This window comes from Caretta caretta, chromosome 10, assembly GCF_965140235.1.
Source record: "Caretta caretta isolate rCarCar2 chromosome 10, rCarCar1.hap1, whole genome shotgun sequence".
Classification (NCBI taxonomy): Eukaryota; Metazoa; Chordata; order Testudines; family Cheloniidae; genus Caretta; species Caretta caretta.
In genome coordinates this window covers 67193110-67208005 of record NC_134215.1, presented here as the reverse complement: position 1 = coordinate 67208005, position 14896 = coordinate 67193110, and the positions used below count along the sequence as shown (strand labels likewise).

Sequence of the window (14896 nt, the reverse complement as noted above, 5' to 3'; positions counted from 1 at the left end):
TTCAGCCGTGCTTCCAGCAGCAAGCCAGTTATCTCCCATTCTGTATTTGCGCATTTGGTTTTTCTGCCCTAAATATAGCACTTTGTCTTTGTTGAATTTCATTTTGTTGTGGATAGCCCGGTTTTCCAGTTTATTCAGATCCCTTTGAATTTTAGCTCTATTCTCCAAAGTGTTTGCAACCCCCCCTCCCCCCCCCCCCGCCAGCTTTGTGTCATCTGCAGTTTTGATCAGTATGCTCTCTATTTGTACATCCAGGTCATTAATAAAGACGTTAAATAACACCGGACGCAGAAAAAACCCCTGTGGAACCCCACTTGAGACCTCCTTTCAATCTGACATCATTCCATTAATTGTTACTCTTTGTTTGCAGTTGTTTAACCAATTATGTATCCATTTAATGATAGTTCTACCAAACCTGCATTTCCCCAACTTACTTATGAGAATGTCATGTGGGACTGTCAAAATCCTTGCTAAAGTCCAGGTATATTATGTCCACCATATTCCCCCTATCCACCAAACCAGTTACCTTGTCAGAGAGGGAAATCAAGTTGGTTTGGCATAGTCAGGGCTGGCCTTACCATGAGGCAAACTGAGGAGGGGGGCACCACTAGGACCCAGAGCGTAGAAAATTGTGTCTACTGCTGGTGCACATGTATTCTCTCTGCTCTAGATGCACAGAGATGGTGGAGTGCTGTGCTGGAGGAAGGAGGGCACAAGAGACATAACAGGCAGGCAGGAGAAAAGGTGTGAGGGAACAACAGAAAACAGCAGGAGCTGCAGGGAGAGAGAGAAGGAGGAACCCCTTATGTACCTCTCTAGCACCCCCAGGAGCCTGGACTGATTAACACCAGCTCCTCAGGGAGCTTCCTGTTTCCTGCTGCTTCCCTGAACCCACTTGAGGCGAACAGGCAGTCAACTGAAGTAGCAGGAGCCAGTTAGGCCCTTAAGATGCTGATATCTTCCCTCACTCAGGCCCTGCTACCAGCCTGCTTATTTGTCCCCTTCAGTTGAGTGCTGAGGGCCTCTATAGCTGGCACAGAACAGCAGTCATGAGTGAAAGAAGAAAACGCCCCTCTGGGGCAGCATTCAGAAAAAGAAAGAAAGCAAAGGAAGCTTTTCTATCTAAGCAGGAAGGAGCTCTCCTGAGATATATAGACACAAATGTTCACAGTGAGCCTTCCGGCCCCGGTGAGGATGTGAGGAGGTGCCTGATGTTCTAGTTAGTCAGAGTGCGGGTAACCTGGCAGCTACTGCAGCATCCATATCTCTATCTCAAATGGATGTAACCATGCACATTCCTGAAGAAAAGTGTAGATCAGAGAAGAGAGTGGTGGAGGGGCAAGAAACAGCTGTTGCTGAGTTTAGTTCCTTAAGTCTAGATGATCCAGGACTGTGGACCCACTCGAGCAGTATCCTGAGGGACTTCCTTGTACTGCATGGGCCACAGCAAGTGAAAAACTTCGTGTTCCCCAAAGACAATGAAAATAGAAGTTTCCATCCAACACATTACTGGTGTGAAATCCCCAATGGTGACAAAGTGGAGAGGCCATGGCTTATATACTCAAAAACCCAGAATGCTGCATACTGTTTTTGTTGCAAACTCTTCCAGTCTAATGTTCCAGCCACATTGGGTTCTACAGGAACAAAGGACTGGAAAAATCTGGCTAGAAATCTGGCATGCCATGAGAAGGCAGCAAATCACCAGAGAGCATTCCATAGGTGGAAAGAGCTTCAGATGAGACAAAGGTTAAAGGCCACCATAGATGATGAGCATCAAGAGAAGATTGCATCAGAGTCTCTTTACTTGCAAAATGTTCTGAAAAGGCTCATTGCCCTTGTGAGAATGCTTGCTACCCAAAACCTAGCGTAGTGTGACACTTCAGATCAGCTGTATGTGCCAAACAATGGAAACTTCCTTAAAATTGTGGAGCTGATGGCTGAGTTTGGTGCTGTACTCCAGGAGCATCTAAGAAGAGTCACCACCCAAGAAATGTACACACACAACTACCTTGGAAAAACAATTCAAAATGAGATCATACAGTTACTGGCAACAAAAGTCAAACAGAAGATTGTGGCAGATCTGAAGTCAGCAAGATATTACTCTGTTATTCTGGACTGCACACCTGACATCAGCCATACGGAACAAATGACTTTAATGGTACATTTTGTAACAACAACAGAACCTAGTGAAAATGTCCCTGCAATGGTGACTGTCAGAGAGCATTTTCTAAAATATATTGACATTGATGATACTACAGGAGCTGGTATGACAAATGTGCTTCTTAAAAAGCTGGAAGATACAGGAATTGCAATAGCTGACATGAGAGGTCAGGGCTACGATAATGGTGCCCATGAGAGGAAAGAACAGAGGAGTGCAGAAACGGATCCAAGAGTTAAACCCTCAAGCTTTTTTTGTCCCATGCAGTTCTCATTCACTGAACTTGGTGGTCAGTGATGCAGCATCAGCTTCTAGTGAGGCTGCTGAATTTTTTAATGTAATTCAAAGCATCTATGTATTTTTCTCTGCATCAACTCATCGATGGCAAATTTTGAAGCAACATCTGGGAACATCCTCTCTGACACTGAAACCACTGAGTGCCACATGATGGGAAAGTCAAGTAGAGGCAATAAAGCCTATCAAACACCAAATTGGGAAGATAGATGATGCCATAGTTGCCATTATGGAGGATAATGCTATGACAGGAACTGTTCGTGGGAGAACAGTGGCAGAGGGAAATGGAATCACCAGAAACATACATAACTTCAAATTTCTGTGTGGCTTAGTGTTGTGGCATGACATACTGTTTGAAATAAATGTTGTAAGCAAGAGACTCCAAGGTGTTGACCTTGATATATCTGGAACAATGGAACAACTGGACAAAGCAAAGTCATACTGACAGTGTTACCAGTCAGATGAGGGATTTCAAAACGTTCTGAAGAGTGCGCAGAAGCTGGCAGAGGAACTTCACACTGAAGCTATTTTCCCACCCATTCAAGAATACAAGAGTCACCGAAGAAGAAGAAAACATTTTGATTACGAGACACGGGATAATCCCATAAAAGACCCCACACAACAATTCAAAGCTGAATTCTTTAACCAGGTGCTAGATTGTGCAATACAAGCAGTTGAACGTTTCATGTAGCTCAAGGAACACAGCAGTATATTTGGGATGTTGTATGATATTCCCAAACTCCTCACTATACCTGAAGAAGACCTACACCAGCAATGCAGGGCACTAGAGACAGTGTTGACACATGATGACATGCGCGATATTGATGCGAGTGATTTAGGTGATGAACTGAAAGCCCTTTCAAGATACATTTTAGCAGGATCAACTCCAAAGGCTGTTCTGGAATATATGTGCACAAATAAGATGACCACCCTCTTTCCAAATGCTTTTGTTGCTCTGCGCATACTTCTAACACTTCCTTTAACAGTTGCCAGTGGAGAACGCAGCTTCTCCAAGCTGAAGTTAATAAAAACACATCCACGCTCCACAATGACACAGGAGAGGCTGGTCGGCCTTGCAACCATCTCAGTAGAGCATGAGCTGGCCCAGACTGGACTTTCAGGAAGCAGTTCACGTCTTTGCACAAGAAGCACCACTTTGATTATTCAAACAGATAAAAATGCCAGTGTTTACTATGCAGACAAGAAAAGTTACATTTGCTGTTCAGGCCTTTGAAAGTTAAGTATTACTTCAAATTTTGGAACAAGGCATTTTAAGTTGTTCTCCTTTATTGGGGTAGGTAACAGAGCAGTACCATGAGAGGAGTAGAACAGGAAGAAGGCAGAATTGAGACCTTTCAAAGTTTTGGCCCAAGCAAGGGGGCATGGGGGCGTCATTTGAGCTCCCCGCCTCAGGTGCCGAAATGTTGTGGGCTGGCCCTGGGCGTGGTTGGTTCTTAGTAAATGCATGATCAACCCTTCATCCTCCAGGTATTTGCAAATTGAATGTTTTATACATTGCTCGAGTAGCTTCCCAGATATCGAAGTCAGGCGACTGGTCTATAGGTCCCCAGCTCCTCCTTTTCTCCAAAGATGGGCACCATGTTAGCCCTTCTCCAGTGTTCTGGGACTTCTCCTGTCATCCAGGAATTTGCAAGTATTATTGCCAATGGTGCAATATCTTCAGCTAATTCCTTCAGCACCTGGGGTGAGTAGCATCAAGCCCTGCTGACTTGAATTCATTCAAATTAGTCAGGAGATCTCTGACTTATTCTTTACTTATCCTGATCTGCATCCCTTCCCCTTTATTGTCTATGGTAACTGCGCTAGTCATCCAGTCACATGTTATTTTTTGTGAGAAGACTGAAGCAAGGTGGGCATTGAGCATCTCTGCCTTCCTATCATCTTCTGTTATCAGCTCACCACCTCCATTGAGCAGCGGACCCGCACAATCCTTGATCTTTCTTTTTTGTCAGACATATTTGTAGAACCCCTTCCTGTTGTCTCTAACCTTTCTTGCTAGCTGTAACTTATTCTTTGACTTGGCTTTCCTGATTTTTGTCCCTGCACTCTCGTGCTATTCCCGTGTAAACTTCCTTGATGACATGCCCCTCCTTCCATTTCCTGTATGTATCCCTTCTGGTTTTTAGATCGCTAAAAAGCTCCCTGTTCAACCATATTGTTCTCCTGTGGCTCTTCTTATCTCCCCTCTGCGTCACAATAGCTTGATGTTGAGCCTCTAGTATTACATCTTTTAGGATCTGCCAGCTCCCTTCGGCATTCTGATACCTGCAGTCTCCCTAGGTCCCATTGCCTTTTCAAATAGGGCTGGTCCTGGGCCACATAATATACAAGGCTTTGTGTATTCTGCAGTAAGCTGGACTGAAACTCTGCAGCAAAACTCCTGACATCGGCTGTGGCAGATTGGAAATGGTGTGGCAGGCCCATATTAAAAAATGGAGGGATTTTTAAAAATTAATTAAATCTGAAAATGATTAGTAAAAGTCAGTCCGCAGACCACAGGAGTCAGCACAGGAGCTGTTTACATTTTTGAGGTTACCCTCACCATTGTAAGGGCTAGCAACTTTTTTTTTGTTTTGGGTTTTTTTTGTTAATGAAAGTTGGATTCTGGAGCACAGGGGTGTGGAATGCATGAGGCTCTGGTTAAAGAATTTGGTTTTATGTGTTTGGCCAAAGGTCCACACTCAAAGCACTCTTCATGTAGATGAAAGAATTATGATCCAGTGGACAAGCCCAAATATTTGATTCAGCCCTGATTTGACATTTCCCACTTTATCCCTGCTCCCCAGTAAAGTAATAAAATCGCAGTTTCAACACTGTAAAACCCAACAATAACAAACCCAGTATTGTGAATGAGCATATCATGCCTTCAGGCCACCCTTCCCGACAGCTATGGGCAGACAGGATGTAGAACGTGGCAGAATTTTTGATCTCTGAGCATAGCAGAGAGCAGGACTTTTGTCAGTTTTAATCTCCCACTGGCTCATGAGAATGAAGCTGGCAGGAGAGAATGGAGGTATTTGTGCTCATGCAGCCTGTAAAATTTGTCTGTTGTTGTTGTTTCAACAACTTAGCTACCTTGGTTTTTATTTTCAAGCTCGTTTATTCTTTACTCAGGATTCACAAACCTTTATATCTTAGGGGTAAGACCACAAACCAGGGTGGCCAAATTTTGCCCACTCAAGGACTGTCCTGTTTTGGCAACATGTGAAGCTTGGTTTGCTTGGGTGGATATAACCTGCAGGCAACGTCTCTGCATCAGAAGTGATTCAGTCAGACAGAGAAATTCAGGCACAACAAATTCTACTCTGCTTACTTGTTGTTTTAACCAACCTCCAAAGTTAGCAACAAGATTTCTCTCAACTCAACTCCTATACCTTCAAAGAAACAGACCTAGCAATTGCGCCACCTGGTGGCTAACAGTAATATTGCAAAAACATCATTGAGAGCTTGCTGTGGATACACTTTGTTAGCAGAAAATGGAGCAATTTGCAGCTGCCTTCATGTGACCATCTGGATCAAGGTGGAACATTGCATTCTGGGAAGGGTAGGTCCTGATCCAGCCAAAAAATTAAGCATATGCATAATTTTAAGCACATAAATAGTCTTGTTGGCTTCGAAGTTATGTAGATGCTTAAGTGGTTTGTTGGATCAGAGTCATAAGCTCCTGGGTCCCAGCTTCATATTGAAGATTAAGGCAACGCAGCCATTAATAAATTTTAACTTTCGGGTTTTTTGTAAATATGGTGCTAATTAGAGATGCATTCAACTGCAGGACTGCTGCTTCTGCTTAGCAAGGCCATGCCCGCCTGGATTATTTGGGCTTCAGTTAACTCTTCATTGTCTTCTTTAAATCTTGTTGTGGTCCTGAGCATGCACAGAAGCAAAGGAAGGATTGATGCCTTTATATTGTCATTTCTTGCTGTGTGTACAGTAACCTTCAGTCACTTCCAGCAGCAGAGATGCCATTTTGCTCTTTTTTCTTTTTTTTTTTTTGCTGATTCTACTTTCACATGCCTAGAGTCTTTTCTTTTTTTCACTTTTAGAGCAGAGTAATTATTTTTTATTGTTAGATTCTGTTTCTAGTCCCACCCTTTTGTGAAGTTTTTTTTTTTTTTTTTAAAGCCGGTGAAAAATGCATTGCCCACTTGTAGTTTTAGGGTATGATCCACAGCAGAGGAAGAATTATGCTGTGGTTAAAGTGATATGCAGTCTTGAAAATCGAGGGCCAAATTTTGCAGTTCTTAGGCAATTTCTATGGAAGTTTGGCTTGATTTAAGTACCACAGAATTAGGATAATAGAAACTAGTGATGGAAAACATTTGTTGGACCAGAGTTTCAAATAATGGAGGTGAAGGTCTACATGCAAAGTATGCTGCATGGAAATTATATCCATGCACAACTGGTATTTGCCTGATTACTTAGACCTGCCCTCCATAGCACAAGGTGCAAGGAAGACTACATTTGGTGAAGCTGTGATGGTGATTGCATTTCACTAAAGCAATATGTTCATAATTTGTGAAGTACTTTGGGTTCCTCTGGGAAGAAAGACATGATATTAGACATTTGTTGAAAGATGTATTATTTTAAATAATTGCTGAAAAAAGGATCTGTTCATTCTGGTGGCTCCCAGTAGCTTACACTACTCTATTTAAAAAACATGTATTTTCCTTCTTTAGCTGAAGTGGGTAAATTGATGGAGATAAAAACGCCAGCATGGTGGAAAGCGAGTAATCTGTTCCACCAATAGATTCTGAATAAGGTTGCTTTTAGCCATTCTTTCTGTTAATTAGCTAATTGCAGAATATCAAGATGCTTTGTCTTTGTTGGTAATAATGAGCAACTTTAACCAGTTTGCAGTTTGACTTGATTGCTGTACTCTGACTCCAGAAATTTCAGTTGGAGATTTGGATTTCTGCAGTGCTTCTGTGTGCTTTTTCCAGTCAAAGGCACTTACTGCATATCATAAGTCAGTGGTTACTGCTCTGCAATTTAAATGCCCTGTTTTTGTGGTTTCTACATCCACATATGTATCTATGCACAGTCAAGTTAATCTTTCCTGTTTGCGTCACGTTTTCGTGATAGCAAAATACATTTGCCATATAGAATACCTTGTCAAACATAATGGGCCAACTTCTGCTCTGATGGCACCAAGCAGCCAGAAAACCATCTCAGCTGATTGCTTCCCCCTACATGGGGTGATTGCCACACCGCCAAGAGCCAGAGCCGTGGCTGCATACCGTGCTACCTCCCAGCACAGGAGGCCTTCCTAAGGGAAAGAGGATGTGGTTGGGATGACTATGTGCTGCGACTGCCTGTATAGACCCTTGGTGGCCAGGTGTAAGTTAGTGGGGCTCTAGGAAATGTTCCATTATTCCAAATGTAGGGCCAAAATCTGCTGTTTTCTCCCTTGGGTAGCTGTGCAAGCACTGCTGATAGTAACAGCCCCTGAGCTCCAGGGACCGTAGGGCCTGCTGGGAAGCTGAACACCCGAAAAGGGGGGCAGGGAGGAAGAGGAAGGGTCATGGCCCCCCTGCCCGCCCCCCCCCCCACTCTGCACTAGCCTGCACAGTGGGGCATCACACAAAAGGGAACAATCTCTTCCATCCTAGTGGATGGAGCACGCTGCATCTCCCCCATGTGCAAGAAGCAGCTCTATGAAGGTTTGGGCTTCTCTGGAGCACAGTCTCGCCAGTGCTTCTCCTAGGAACGCGGAGCTCGGCACCACCCCCAGACAGGACTGTGGTTTAATCGCCACAGTGTAGCCCAGAGAGTTAGTACCTCACTCTCCAAACAGTCTCCTTGCTTCCAGTGGAGCTACTTGTGGGTTAAGTGCTGCAGAATCCAGCCTTCAGGAATGAGTTGGGAATACTACATGAGGAGCCAGCTAGTATGCTGCAAGACTGGGCCCTTATTGAGGTTGTTTACAAACTAAAAGGATTTGTGCATGAAAAATTATGGCAAAATTGTCCTTTATGTGGTTTTGCAGTTTCAGGACAACTGCACCTGTGTTCTTCCTCCATGGCCCACCAAGGGCACTAGCTTTAGCCTTCTTGCTCCCAGCAGTCACCTCTCCTCTGGGTGGAGACTCACGTTTCATTCCCTCCTGACCAGGGATTTTAAGGCTGCACAGCTCCCTGCTCGACACTGTGATATCCCCAGCAAGCCAGACTGCCTAAACAGGCCAGTGTCTGCACTTCGCTTTCACTCTGAAGGCGATGAACAGTGTATTGCCAAGAGTGATAAGTTACCACCCAGCTCCTTTTAAGCAAGCACACTGATTCTTAAGGTGAAACCGCTTTAGAGAAAACATTAAGACAAGAAAAGCACCTATACACATGCTAAAAGGCTTACCCCAGAGGTCACCCCAACTCCAACCTAGGACTCTGGTAGGTTTTAGTGCTTCAAACCCCACAACGAGGTTTTTTCCTTGTTTACAAGTTCATCCATCTTTGCTTCAGAACCAAGGCTGGGCAGATCAGCCATTTCTTCATACAGCTCGGGCCTCTGCTCTTGGCCTTCTGTAACAGGTAATCACCAGACAATGACCCTTTCTTGAGGGCATAGTGTCAAATGACTCGGTTTTTGCATTAACCTCTCCATATGGATTTCCCGGGAAATCCACTTAACACTTATTTTCCCAAAAATCCATACTGGTCTGGCACATTCTTAGTATTATCTAGACCAGGGTGGGCAAACTTTTTGGCCTGAAGGCTGCATCAGGTTTTGGAAATTGTATGGAGGGCTGGATAGGGGAGGCTGTGCCTCCCCAAACAGCCAGCCGTGGCTTGGCCCCCATCCCCTATCCCCCGCTTCTCACCCCCTGATGCCTCCCCCCCCCTGGGACTCCTGCCCCATCCAACCCCCCGCCCCCCGTTCCCTGATGGCCCCCCGGGACTCCTGCCCCATCCACTCACACCCCCGCTCCCTGTCCCCTGACTGTCCCCAGAACCCCACCCCTGACTGCCCCCTGCCGCCCCATCTAACCCCTCCTCTCATTCCTGCCTGCCCCCCAGGACCCCTGCCCCATCCAACCACCCCTTCTCCCTGTCCCCTGACTGCCCCCATTCAACTCCCCTGCTCCCCGCCTTCTGACTGCCCTGAGCTCATCCACACCCCCGCCCCCTGACCACACCCCCAAACTCCCCTGCCCTCTATCCAACCCCCTCCCCCCCCGCTCCCTGCCCCCTTACCACACTGCCTGGAGCACCGGTGGCTGGCGGCACGGCTGCACCAGAACAGGCAGCCGCACCGCTCAGCCGGAGCCAGCCACGCACCACGTAGCACTGAGCACTGGGCTCTGCAGCTGGACTGCCCCGGGAGCTCGCAGCCTTGCTGCCCAGAGCATTGCACTGGCGGCGGAGCGAGCTGAGGCTGCGGGGGATGGGGAACAGCAGGGAGGGGCCGGGGGCTAGCCTCCTGGGCCAGGAGCTCAGGAGCCGGGCAGGAGGGTCCCGCGGGCCAGATGTGGCCCGTAGTTTGCCCACCTCTGGTCTAGTCAGTATAGTCTGTCCCATCTGCCCCCACAGAAGTTACGTACAGTCCCAGCCCACAATCATATATAAACTGAATACAATAAGGTCTTTCAAGGAGATTGCAGAAATTGTCTGATCTGTTACTCATGTTTGTTGACCTTAGCAACATGCTTTTCTAAAACCCCTGCACCAACTAGTGCTGTGGGGGGTGCATGTACCACTCAATGTGGGGAGTGCATGTTCCACTTGCAGACCTGCACCTCGCACGTTGCATTTAATTACCACAAGCCTAGTAAAAGGGCTCCAAAGTTGGGCCATTTGGCGAGCAACCAAATGCTGGGAGGCACTACTGTGCTAAGCTTGTTTAGAAAGAAAGCTGTTGTTGTTCATTAAGCAGATGAAAGCAACAGAAGTAAAGGAGAGAAAACTGGAAATCTGAAACCACCTGCTTTATTTTAGGGGTAATTGAACTAAATGATTATGATGTGGTCAATGCACAGATCAGATTCATGCACAGCGTGGCTCAAGAGTCAGTGCACCGTCTGTTTTGCTTCAGAAAAAAACAACCCCCTCCAATTTGATTGCAGGTTATACCAGGCACTTTAAAATCTGTCTGTTTCCTTCCAGAAACAAAACAAAGCAGCAGTTAGGCGGTGTAGTAGACAGATGCTCCTTTCATTCACTATGTTTCTGTGACTACAGCACACTGTCTTAACATGGGTGCACTTATCTCTTTTGTTCCCGGTTTGAGCAATTCAGGGTTTTGCCCCCCTTGCATTGATCTTGCTGGCATTGAGGGAAATAGCGGATCCAAATCTTAGTGGATTTAATCAAAACATCCTGGAGAGTGGCAGTGATTTGGGGCTGAGCTCAGCAGCAGGGAGCTGGCGGCGTGGCTGCTGTCCTCCTAAGTATCCCTTTGTGGAAAATAGTAGTCGTTTTCAAGGAGTGCTGAAGTTATTCAGTTAGTTAAATAAGAGGCATTTGTACCTTCAGCAGTCAATCAAAAGGGGCCCGTCATGTTTTTCTTTTGTATGGCAGGTCATGCAGGTTTTCCCCTAATAGTCTCACGTGAGCAGGCTGCACAGTGTCTTATCAAACCGCAAAAGAACAGAGAACCTGGTATTACTGAGTTCTGTTTCCCCCTAAACTCAATGAAAATTTTGCCTTTGAGTTCAACAGTAACTGGATGGGGTCCTGCATGACACTAAGGACATGCCTATTTTGCAATAAAAGACCCATGGGATGGCCACGATTCACTCCAGTCAGCTGACTCAGGTCGCCAGGCTTGGGCTGTGTGGCTATAAAATTGAACTGTAGACGTTCAGCCTTGGTAGGGTGACCAGATGTCCTGATTTTATAGGGACAGTCCCAATATTTGGGGCTTTTTCTTATATAGGCTCCTATTACCCTCCACCCCGTCCCGATTTTTCACACTTGCTGTCTCGTCACCCTAAGGCTTGGGCCAGAGCCTGGGCTCTGAGACCTTCCCCCCTTGCGTGGTCTCAGAGCTAGGGCTCCAACCCAAGCCTAGATGTCCACCCTGCAATTTTGTAGCCCTGCAATCTGAACCCTGCGAGCCCAAGTCACCTGAGCCGGGCTCTGAAACTCAGTGCCGCAGGTTTTTTATCACAGTGTAGACATACCCTTAGAGATGGACTCCACCCCCATATAGTAGAGAGACCTTAATCTGAAGGGTGTAGGTCACAGCCCTGTCAGTGAAGGTAGGAAGTGTCTGGTCCTCGGCAACACAACAGGAGGTTGGAGTGTACATGTAAGGCAGTGGGAGCTTTACAAGCTCATCCTGGAGCTGTCCAGTGCAGATTTACGTTTAATAACTTTTGGAAAGATTGTGGTGTGCACAATTTTCTAGAGCAGTGAAAAGCTCTTTGATGACTGCCTAAGATGACACAAAGGCAGTGGGGTGGTCAGTTAATGGATGAACGTACTGAGGAATAGAGAACAGGTGAGCAGCAAGACCGAGAGAGAACTCAACACCTCCCTTCCCCATACCTCCTCGTTGCTGCTCATAGCTGGCAACAGAAGCTGCCAGGGAATGTGGCAAGTGGTCTGACTGCACTGCAGACAGTGCTCGGGAGAGGATCCTCACTCCTGCAGAGTCCAGAACATCATCTGATATAACACCCCATCCCCCAGTCTCAGGGTCATGTGAATATCCTTCCTTGGGACTCTGTGTAAGAAAAGTTCCTCCTGATCAGCATTCAACGCTAAGCGTGTCTTCACTCTTCAATATCAGTCTTCACTCCTCAGATGATTTGCAGCTGTTAGTTTTATTCCAGGAAAAACTCCACTGGCATTGTACGCCACATCTTTCTACAATGCAGTCCATGGCTGACTTCAAATTTAACATGGAGATGTAGCTGCAGAGACTGCCACTGTGATCCCATGTGCAGTGCTCCTTTTAGCCACATTGTCTGGCCCATTCTGGACCTAGTTTCTCTCCTGTTCATACTGAAGATGAGGGGTGACTGTAGTATGACCCATTCCTGCAAATTGGGTGCATCCCCCAGGCTCCTGGTAAATTATCATTGTAGACCTTGTTAGTATGAAGTTTAGACACTTCTAGCTTTAAGTAACATAATATTTGTTGCAATCTGAAAGCCATGGAAACCCTGACTGGCTACCAATCTGCATTTGTAAGTGAGTGGCAGGGTTTGAATGTTTCCCTTCACATTCTTTTTCCTGCAGTTACAGTCTGGTACCTGTATTTAAAATAGGAATTAACCAGGAAATAATCTGATTGGTGGGCCCTCATTTAAACAGGTTATGAATGTCAGTGAAAACCGGGGCTTAGGTAACGTCCTGGACATCTGTTTCTGGTATTGAAGAATGCACAGAATAGCTGTGAAGTTCTTGCCAGCGGCCATACTGAGGTCAGCTAAGGACTTGCTACTAGTCTGAACCCCCAGTCACTCTTTGCTCTTCCTTTATATGAGTTTAAATAAGATCCCTAACACTTACATTCGCGTAGACAAAATTTTGAAAAGTTTTCATGAAATGTCTTAGAAGGTCAGGTTCCTTGCTGGCTCAGAAGCCAGATCATCAGCTGATGTAATGTGGCACCACCAGGCTTAAGTCACTGGAGCTACTCTGATTTACATCCGCTGAGGATCTGGCCCTAGTTCTGTATTGAAAGTTGTTGCCCTATGTCTGTTTGGTGACGAGTGTGACATGAGCTTGGTGGTCTCTGTCCAGTTCTTGGGAGATAAGTGCACACCTCACAAAAACCCGCAGCACAAGGAGCATTCCTTTGTAGCCTTGTTAGTAGCCTCAGCAGAGACCACGGACCAAATGGGGTATGGAGATGAAGTTATCATTCCCAGTCCAATAGAACAGGAGATGTGACTTCTCTGGAAGAGGGTTGAGAGGAAGGTTGGTCCGGTGGTTAGGGTGCTAGCTTAGAACTCAGGAGACCTATGTGCAAGTCCCTCCACTGCCATAAATTTCCTGTGTGACCTCAGGCATGTCATTTAGTCTGTCTGGTCCTCATCTGTAAAATGGGGATAATGATGCTTCCCTACCTCACAGGGGTGTTGTGGGGAAAAATACATTAAAGATCGTGAGGCCCTCAGATACTGTGGTTATGGGAGCCATATAAGTACCATCGATAGATACATAGGTAGTGCAGGGTGGTAGAAGGTTGCCATATGGCTGCCCCAGTGTCCCTGTTCTGTGGCTAAATTGAGGAATTGACTCTTCAGTTTTGCCACTGAGGTGCTTCGCAGACACATACACTTGTTATAAAATATAAACTAATTAAAATAAACAAGCCCCAAGCACAGAATGGGACCTCCAAGAAGTTGTGAAATCTCCAATCACACCTTTGTGGTTTGTCTGGCTTCTGAGATTGGATGGAACATGGTAACAGTCCGGTGTCCCTTTCTATCCCACAGATTGATGAACTCCCTGAGGGAGCTGTGAAGCCTCCAGCAAATAAGTACCCTATCTTCTTTTTTGGGACTCATGAAACGTAAGTGAATGAACATGGTGGTTTCTTTTGAAATGTGTGGGCCTGAATCTCCTTTCACTCAAACTGTTCTTATTCCTGTGTCTCTCCATTAACATTAATGGAGTAAATCTTGATTGAAACCAGTGTGAGACTAGAGGTAGATACTATGGGCCTGAATCTGGCATTGGTAGTGTAAAGGAGCCTTAACGTGGGTGTGATTGTGAATGCCATCCTACAGGGCCAGGGTGGTGCATCGGGGCCTGCATGTCAATGGGAATCAGGGCCCAGGTTTCTTTCATGTACACATTTTGACATGACTGTTAATGGATCACCGGGAGCTAGATCTATGATAAAAGTACATTGTACTTGAGGTAACCAAGATGAATGTATTGTATTCAAACACCTTTTTGGGCACAGTTCGATCCCATTGAAGCTGGTACCAAAACTCCCGTTGACTTCACTGGGATCAGAATTTGTCCCTTCAGCAATAAAGAGTGGTTTAGAAAGTGTTTTTTCTTAATTGAAACTTGAGTGTCTCTAATTTTGAGCTCAAGTTAATATTAATTTGGGGGAAGTAACTGACTCAAAGTCAGTGAAAGAGCAAGGATTTTCTGTTGACTATGGGCCAGATTTTCAAAGGTATTTAGGCACCTGGTGGGATTTTCAAAAGCCCTTTGGCACCTAAAATGCATTGAAATCAGTGGGATCTTAGGCACCTGGGTGCACTTGAAAATCCTGTGAGATACCTAAGTACTTTTAATAATCTGGCCCTGTACGCTTGTATTTCTACATAAACATAGAACAGGATAGGGTGAGAAGATTGGTGGTGGGCAAATGGAAAAAGAGCAAAGCTGAAACAGGAGTCTCACGCTATTTCCACTTAGTGCTTAAAATAAATATTCTTCTGTGTTGTGGGGTGGAGGAAGGTGGAACAGAAGGGAGGGTGGAAGAACTGAGCTGGGTGGGGCAATGGGGGGGGGG

At 45.8% G+C, this 14896-nt stretch overlaps 1 protein-coding gene across 1 annotated transcript in view; it reads left to right on the top strand.

Moving 5' to 3' along the window:
- HDGFL3 (HDGF like 3) overlaps positions 1-14896 on the top strand; it is a 56795-nt gene that overhangs the window by 24583 nt on the left and 17316 nt on the right. The window contains exon 2 of the mRNA XM_048866396.2: positions 13860-13936. Within this exon, the coding sequence (XP_048722353.1) occupies positions 13860-13936 (77 nt within the window). The remainder of the gene's footprint in view (positions 1-13859; positions 13937-14896) is intronic.